This window comes from Epinephelus lanceolatus, unplaced genomic scaffold, assembly GCF_041903045.1.
Source record: "Epinephelus lanceolatus isolate andai-2023 unplaced genomic scaffold, ASM4190304v1 scaffold29, whole genome shotgun sequence".
Taxonomy (NCBI): Eukaryota; Metazoa; Chordata; class Actinopteri; order Perciformes; family Serranidae; genus Epinephelus; species Epinephelus lanceolatus.
This window is the reverse complement of record NW_027556811.1, coordinates 88,537-96,973: the sequence shown is the minus strand read 5'-3', so window position 1 is coordinate 96,973 and position 8,437 is coordinate 88,537. Positions and strand designations below refer to the sequence as shown.

At 39.5% G+C, this 8,437-nt stretch overlaps 2 protein-coding genes across 2 annotated transcripts; both read left to right on the top strand.

Moving 5' to 3' along the window:
• Nucleotides 1-448: 448 nt before the first annotated feature.
• LOC117264021 (uncharacterized) lies at nucleotides 449-8,162 on the top strand. Its single transcript, XM_033637816.2, has 4 exons — nucleotides 449-498; nucleotides 6,125-6,210; nucleotides 6,347-6,849; nucleotides 6,959-8,162. Exons 2-4 carry the CDS (start codon nucleotides 6,131-6,133, stop codon nucleotides 7,468-7,470), a joined length of 1,095 nt encoding a protein of 364 aa, XP_033493707.2. The 5' UTR covers nucleotides 449-498; nucleotides 6,125-6,130; the 3' UTR covers nucleotides 7,471-8,162.
• Nucleotides 513-3,351, top strand: LOC144462223 (uncharacterized). The gene has a single exon (XM_078166040.1). It carries the CDS (start codon nucleotides 2,145-2,147, stop codon nucleotides 3,009-3,011), a length of 867 nt encoding a protein of 288 aa, XP_078022166.1. The 5' UTR covers nucleotides 513-2,144; the 3' UTR covers nucleotides 3,012-3,351.
• Nucleotides 8,163-8,437: the final 275 nt, after the last annotated feature.

The window sequence follows — 8,437 nt, the reverse complement described above, 5'->3', positions numbered from 1 at the left end:
TGAGAGCATGTCACGTGTGAATGTTTAGACCTGCTGTGAACTACTGTTGACTATTACTGATAGAACGCACACAACGTGTGGATATGTTTTGTGTTAATAATGTTGTATTCGAGAAAGATACATTCTTTTGAATGTTTGTGGAGGTGTAACACTCTGTTGAAAATAAATTTGGCACACCCAGTATTTGCTGGTGCACACCCAATGTCTTTTTTCTGGCTACGCCAGTGGCCTCAACACGCCAAGAGGAGGAGCACAAGGCTGCTCAGCTTACAGTGTGCTCAAAGGTTATTATGGGATGTATGCCAAGTGGAATGAAAAAGTGTCAGGAGCTTCTTTCTGATTGGTTGAGAGACGTTATCACACACTGAGACTGATGTTCACTGTTTCACTTCCTGTTCTTTGCCTTTAAAAATGCCTCTCACCACCTCCTCTCTCCACTGCTCCTCATCAGACGATCAGAACACATCAGCTGAAGAGAACCCTCTCTCACTTCACACTGTAAGTGACAATAATTATCATATGCTCAGTGTTAATTTTGGCAGCTATTGTCAACTTAGTTTCAGTCATTACATGAATTACATGAAAAGTCATATTTTAGTCATTTCTGTCTTCTTTAATTTTAGTTTTTGGCGAAACACAGTAGTTACTCATACATAACATATGTATTAGTGGTTAATAAGGTCTGTATTAAGTATCATTCAATTCAATTCAATTCAATTCAATTTTATTTATAAAGCCCAATATCACAAATCACAATTTGCCTCACAGGGCTTTACAGCATACGACATCCCTCTGTCCTTATGACCCTCACAGCTGATCAGGAAAAACTCCCCAAAAAAAACCCTTGAACGGGGAAAAAAAAACGGTAGAAACCTCAGGAAGAGCAACTGAGGAGGGATCCCTCTTCCAGGACGGACAGACGTGTAATAGATGTCGTACAGAACAGATCAGCATAATAAATTAACAGTAATCCATATGACACAATGAGACAGAGAGAGAGACAGAGAGAGAGAGAGACAGAGAGAGAGAGATGCAGGCAATAACAGTAGCTTACAACAACTACTGTACACATGTATTTGCTCAATTTCTTACTCTTACTGAACTAATAATTTATTCTTTGTAAATAGTTGGTCATGGTACTAAATTATTGGGTCTAATCCCGAGGTGCGGACACAGAATTCAATTGTTTATAATAGAATGGAATTCTGGCAGCAAATGCTCTGCATCCGCAAGGCTGAAATCATGCACCCGGTGTAGCCTCTGGGTTAGTAGAGAGCTTCTACATTCCTTAGAGACAAGACAATGTATTACGAGGCAGTTCTGATCTAGATATCAGTAACTTCAGATCAAGACCCACTAACTGATTATTAAGGATTTACCAAGAAATAATAAATAAATTCGGTAACACTTTATATTAAGGTACTGTAATTAGTGCTTAATAAGCAGTTAATTAACAGTTAATGAGCACTTATAAGACGGTATAAGATGCTTATTAACATTAATAAGACTAGGCTAAGTGTTTATTACAGCATAACTGGAGTATTATAAGCACTTAATAGAAACTTTGGTAACAGTTTATAAACCTATACTAAATATTAATAAGATGTCTATTTACATTATTTATAATTTATAAGGTTAATTATAGAATAATAACCATATTTATTACTGGTTTATAAGACACTATAAGACCCTATAACATAAAATTAATAAGGTGTTTATTAACATTAATGAGACTAAGTTAATATAAATGCCATATTACGGTTAATAAATGCTTAATTATGCAGTTATTAATAGTAAATAATAATCCTTTGCAGCTACCGGATCTAATGTGGGAACAGTGTCGTATAAACGTTAATAAACTATTAATATGCACTTATTAATAGCTCATAATAAAGGGGTGTGACGTGCTGATGTATTGCGGTAAGCGTGTTGTGTCATTTCCGGTGTTTTCTGTGACAGTGTCTTTGTGCTGCTCTGGTGAATTCTACTAGCCTGCTTTCTGCTTTTCGCACTTCAGTTGCTTAACATCTACTTCAAGTCTTAACCCACATTAGTTCTGTTTAAGCACTTATAGCTCTCCTCCTTTTTATGACTTTCTTGCTAATCTCTTAGCCTTGGTAGCTACATTAGCTTTACAGTTAGCGATGGCTTCTCCCTCTGCTCTCTCTTGCTCGGTGTGCCAAATGTTCAGTTATGCCTCTGCCTCCTTTAGCGACAGTGGTAATTGTAATAAGTGTAGCTTATTTGCTGCGTTGGAGGCGAGGCTTAGTGAATTAGAAGCGCGGCTCCACTCCATGGAAAACCATTCAGTAGCTGCGGTAGTTAGCCAGTCCCCTGTAGCCAGTGCGGAGCCACATAGCATAGCCTCCGCTAGCGGTCCCCCGGTAACCCCCGTACAGCCGGGAGACTGGGTAACTGTTCATGAGAAGCGCAGCTCCAAGCCGAAGCCCACGTTTCACCACCAGCCCGTTCACGTTTCCAACCGCTTTTCCCCACTCAGCGACACACCCGCTGAGGATAAAACTCTGGTTATTGGCAGCTCTATTCTGAGGAACGTGAAGTTAGCAACACCAGCGGCCATAGTCAAATGTATCCCTGGGGCCAGAGCGGGCGACACTGAGTCAAATTTAAAACTGCTGGCTAAAGCTAAACGTAGATTCAGTAAGATTGTTATTCACGTCGGCGGCAATGACACCCGGTTACACCAATCAGAGGTCACTAAAATTAATATTGCCTCGGTGTATGAATATGCAAAAACGATGTCAGACTCTGTAGTTTTCTCTGGACCCCTCCCAAATCTGACCACTGATGACATGTTTAGCCGCATGTCATCATTTAATCGCTGGCTGTCCAGGTGGTGTCCAGCAAACAATGTGGGTTTCGTTAATAATTGGCAAACTTTCTGGGGAAAACCTGGTCTTATTAGGAGAGACAGCATTCATCCCACTTTGGATGGAGCTGCTCTCATCTCTAGAAACCTGGAAAACTTTATTAGTAATTTAAATCCCTGACAACCCAGAGTTGAGACCAGGACTCAGAGTCACAGTCCTATACGCCTCTCTGAGCTTCTAGTTCAGTTACCCAGCCATAGTTTTCATAGTTTTATACAAACGGTGTCTGTCCCCCGACCACCTAAATTATTTAAATCTAAAATTAAACAAAGAGGAGTTGTGCATAACAACCTCATAAAAATTAAAACCTCTTCTGTGACAGAAAGACAAAACAGGAGAATTAAATGCGGACTGTTAAATATCAGGTCTCTATCGTCTAAAGCAGTGTTAGTAAACGAATTAATATCAGATAATCATATTGATTTACTCAGTCTCACTGAAACCTGGCTGTGTCAAGATGAATATGTTAGTCTAAATGAGTCCACTCCTCCCAGTCATAATAATACCCACATTCCTCGAGGCAGCGGCCGAGGAGGGGGAGTTGCAGCCATTTTTAACTCTAGTCTGTTAATCAGCCCTAAACCTAAACTAGATTATAATTCATTTGAAAGCCTCGTTCTTAGTCTTTTACATCCGACCTGGAAAACCTCGCAGCCACTTTTATTTGTTATAGTGTACCGTGCTCCTGGCCCGTATTCTGAATTTGTATCTGAATTCTCAGAGTTTTTATCCAGTTTAGTTCTTAAATCAGATAAAGTTATTATTGTAGGTGATTTTAACATTCATGTCGACGTTGATAATGACTCCCTGGCTACCGCGTTTATCTCAGTATTAGACTCCATTGGCTTCAGTCAGGGTGTACATGAACCCACTCACTGTTTTAACCATACCCTCGATCTAGTTCTGACGTATGGAATTGAAATTGATAACCTAACAGTCTTTCCACAGAATCCCTCGCTATCGGATCATTATCTGATTACTTTTGATTTCTTTTTACCCGATTACACGCCACTCAGCAACAGTTACTATACTAGATGTTTATCAGATAGTGCTGTCGCAAAATTTAAGGAAATGATTACTTCGTCGTTAAATTCAATACCAAGTCCTTCAGTAACAGAGGTTTCCAGTATCGACTTTAACCTCTCCCAAATTGATCATCTTGTCGATAGCGCCGTAGGCTCGCTGCGAACAACACTTGACTCTGTAGCTCCTCTTAAAAAGAAGTTAACAAAGCAAAGAAAGTTTGCTCCTTGGTATAACTCTCAAACCCGTAAGTTAAAACAAATATCGCGAAAATCTGAAAGGAATTGGCGATTAACCAAACTGGAAGAATCTCGTTTAATCTGGACAGACAGTCTCAAAACTTATAAGAGGGGCCTCCGCAATGCCAGAGCAAACTATTACTCAGCATTAATAGAAGAAAACAAGAACAACCCCAGGTTTCTTTTCAGCACTGTAGCCAGGCTGACTGAGAGTCAAAGCTCTATTGAGCCTTGTATTCCTTTAGCCCTTAGCAGTAATGATTTTATGAGCTTTTTTTCGTTTGTTTGTTTGTAATTTATTGATATTATTGTTATTATTATTATTATTATTATTGACATTCAGCATCAGGCATTTACATCCGGTACATCACTGGTACATCATATATCTGTTGTCTGCCTTAAATGCCAAAATGATATTTTTGTTTTATGTTCACATAGTGAAATGAAAGACCAACAAACAAAAAAACTATGTACAAGTAGGGAGTGATCTTTTCCATACAACATGGTCACACATTTGTGAAAATAAAATCAGGCCTATGAGGTGTGACATAGTCAACCCAGTTTTTCCAGTATGAGGCGAATTTCTCCAATTTATGGTTAACAAATGCTGTTATCCTCTCCATTTTATAAATGTCTATTGTGATTTCCATCCATACATTGAAAGTTGGGCTGTCCTGTGATATCCATTTCCTGGTAATAGTCTTTTTACAGGCCACCAGCAAGATATTCATTAAATGTTTATATCTTTTCAGCCATTCCTGAGGTATGTGTCCGAAAAACACAGTCTTACTCTCAAAAGGTATTTCGCATTTGAAGATATCTTGTAGGGCATTGTGTATCTCTCTCCAATAATCCTTCTTGACAGGGCAGTCCCAGAAAACATGGTAATGGTTTGCATTTTGATTTCCACAGTTTCTCCAACAAACAGGGGAGTTACTGTCATAGTGAGACTTCTGAGAGGGTGTAATAAAGTACCTAATCAGGCTTTTCCAGCCAAATTACCTCCACTTAAGTGAGCTGGTAAACATCCATTGATAGCTCCATATTGTTGTCCATTCTTCCTCAGATATAGTTATCCCTCCTTCCTTTTCTCCCTGAGAACTACTGTATATGTTTTCAACAAAGTGTTTTATATTTTTTGGTGTAGTGTCTGACCACTTGATAGTGTCTGTCTTTTTGATGGCTTTGTTTACGATTTGAGAGCAGTGTTTGGTTTTGAATACAGGTAAAACTGTTTTGAGGTGAAAGTTTGATTTTGCAAGAGGAGTCAGAGGTTTTGTGATTATTGTTTGAGGATATGATTTTGTGTTTCAAGAAAATTGAGCAAGGTTTCAGAAAATGTGTTTTAGCAATTGAGAAAAACTGTAAGTAGCCTACACTTGAGTGAACTTTGGGTGCACTTTAGGTGTACTAAATAATAATAATAATGGATGGGGGAAATGTATAAAGTAGACCCAAACTATCAATCTATAGGATTGAGCCACTAAAAAACATAATGCCCATCTAAATGATTCTTGCACACTGTCTCTTGATTTTTGTACATTATTTGTAATTGGTAAATTGGTAAATAGGTAAATTATGTAAAATAGCATTATGTCATGTCATTTAATTATCTTTTGACAAAATTACAATCTCTGTCTCAAAATATAGAAAACTGTTAAAGGAGAACTGCAGCCGTTTTTAACCCATAGCCCTGTTGATCGAGGTTACCGAGTGCTGTCAGTAGGAAAACTAACGAGAACATTTGGCACAACATTGACTGAATATCAGAAAGGCAGCTAAAGTGAACCTATGGGGGCAGCCAATCTTAAGTTTCACTCTCAGTTTAACTGCCCACATAGGTTCCCTTTAAAACATAAACTTGTCATCCATGATTGTGTCATGTTTGAGTAGACTTTTGCCATTCATGTGAGGTTTGAGTTCATGACATTGCAACATGAGCTTACTTAATATGGAGTTTCTTTCCCTAAGTCCAAGATGGCGTATTCCATTTTCCATATTCCTCGACCGGTCTGTGGACATGGGTTCAGGCGTGGAGAGACTGCCTACAGATGCAGGTCAGAAGCTCACACTTCATGCTTATGTCCATGCATACTCTTGTAACACACAATTAAGCGAACTACTGTCACCACATCAATTAATCTGGTGTCTGCCCTAAGGTTAACTTTAATCTGTTCCTCTGTAAACCCACAGCTCTGTAGTGCTGCAGGACCCGGAGTTGAGAAAACTGGCCGAAGCTGTGATTGGTCCCTTGAAGAGTGGGCTTCAATCCTTCAACACCGTCACAGACTTACTCCTCAGCGTGAATGCAGACATCATCCTTCCTGGATGCCAGACCTTTGATGAGATCAGGAAAGAGATTGAAAGCATGAAGCAGGAGTTAGAAAGATCAGAGCAGGTGGCCAAACAGGAGCTTCTAAAGCTGGATGGGGACACTGAGCGTCTCACTGCAGAGCAGAGTTGGTTAGCCGAGGAGAAACAGAAGAGAGAGGGGGAGTTACAGAATTATAGAATAGAGCTGAAGTCACATCAGGAGTCTTTAGAGAGGAATCAGGAAAAACTGAGAGAAGCGAGATGTCGTGTGAAGAAGGCAGAAGAGGCCTATGACGACATGAGTCGGAGGAGAGATGAGGCCCAGACAAAGAGGGATGTTGGGATTGGTCTCATGGCAATCCCAATCGTTGGATGGATTGCTGGTAAGAAAATATTTGCTCTGTCTTTGAATTAATTAAAACAATCAAGTGATCATTGTATTTTTAGCACTGCTGGTATTATGAACACTTTAATTATCAATATTCTTTGCAGGGTCAGTCTTGGTTGGTGTTGGCCAGACAGAAATGGATCAGGCCTCTGACTTGATGGAGTCCGCTAGGAGTGAAGTACGTGAATTTGAATCTCAGGAGGAAATGTTCTCTAGAAATGTATCTGAGTATAGATCCAAAATTAGTCAAACTCAGGCTAACATTCAAAATACAGACAATAGGATTCATCAGACAGAGGCCTCACTGCAGGACTTGTCCAAGAAGCGGGAGGTCGTTGCTGATATCCAGGCTAAAACTAGACAAGCTGTCTGTCAACTGGGGAGGCTGAGTGGGGTGGGGAGTGTGGCGGAGCTGCAGACCCGACGTCTGATCCTGCTAGAGCCAGTCATGAAGGTGATGGAAGAGATGACATCAGCACTGGGGCAGATCACCGGAGATCAGTTGCTGCATTCAGAGGGCATCCAGAGCCTGATGTTGGATATGAGAAAGAACAGGGAGAAATTATTCCAACTTGCTGACACCAGAGATACTCATTCAGATGATGACTATTGCTAATGTGTTGGTCCTTCTCAGACATTGCTAGAAGGTTCTTTTTTATGTGAATTCGCAATTCTTCTAATGCTGATTATAATGTCAGAGCGCATACAGAGCCTCATGGGATATGAAGGCAAACCAGAAGAAATTACAAATATATCTATGAATGAAGATCAATCTGAGATTAGTTAATACTGACAAAAAGGAGTGTGTCCTGTGTGCTTTAGTGATTCATATAAGGCACATTTTAATTAGTGAGTTTACTGAGAGATGCAGGAAACCTGCAGCAACCAGCTGATATACTGGTGCAAATTCCCCATGGTAAGAATGAGTCCTTCTACAATGTTGTTGATGGTGATATATTTAAATGTAGGAAGGGAAGAAGGAAAATATTTACACGTTAATTGATGGTGATGATCAACAGCTGAGTTTTATTAGTTTGAGGTGATATTTGCATCAGGCTCAAGACTGTAAACAGATCATCACAGACACATCACATGACATGTCTAAAGATAAATGGTAGTGGGACACTTGGAATTAGCTTCCTGAAGATTCTACTTTACTTTGTAAAGATGAAGAATTTCAAATCATTTTCTGTCTACATTATTTCACTGTTTATTTCTGCTCAAATTGTTTGTCACTTTGTTTTGTGGTGAAGTTTGCATGGGTAAATAAAAGAATATGGAATCTTTATTCTATATCTATAAATCCAAGGAATGTCTGTCTCTGTGTGTCTCCGTGTGTTCCTCACATCTCTCTCAAACTGCTGACAGACTCTGACTTTGGTAGGTGTATTGCTGAGGGCACAAGTGAGAGCAGTTCAAAACACTTACAGTTTTGTTGTTGTTCCAAATGATTTGCCCAACACTGGACCTAAGCCTGAACACCATCAAACAAATTACTATTCTATTTATTCTCAACTGTGAGGCTGATTTTTTTTTTCTCTCAAACTCCAAACTTTGGGATGTGTTTCAGTTTGTGGACATAC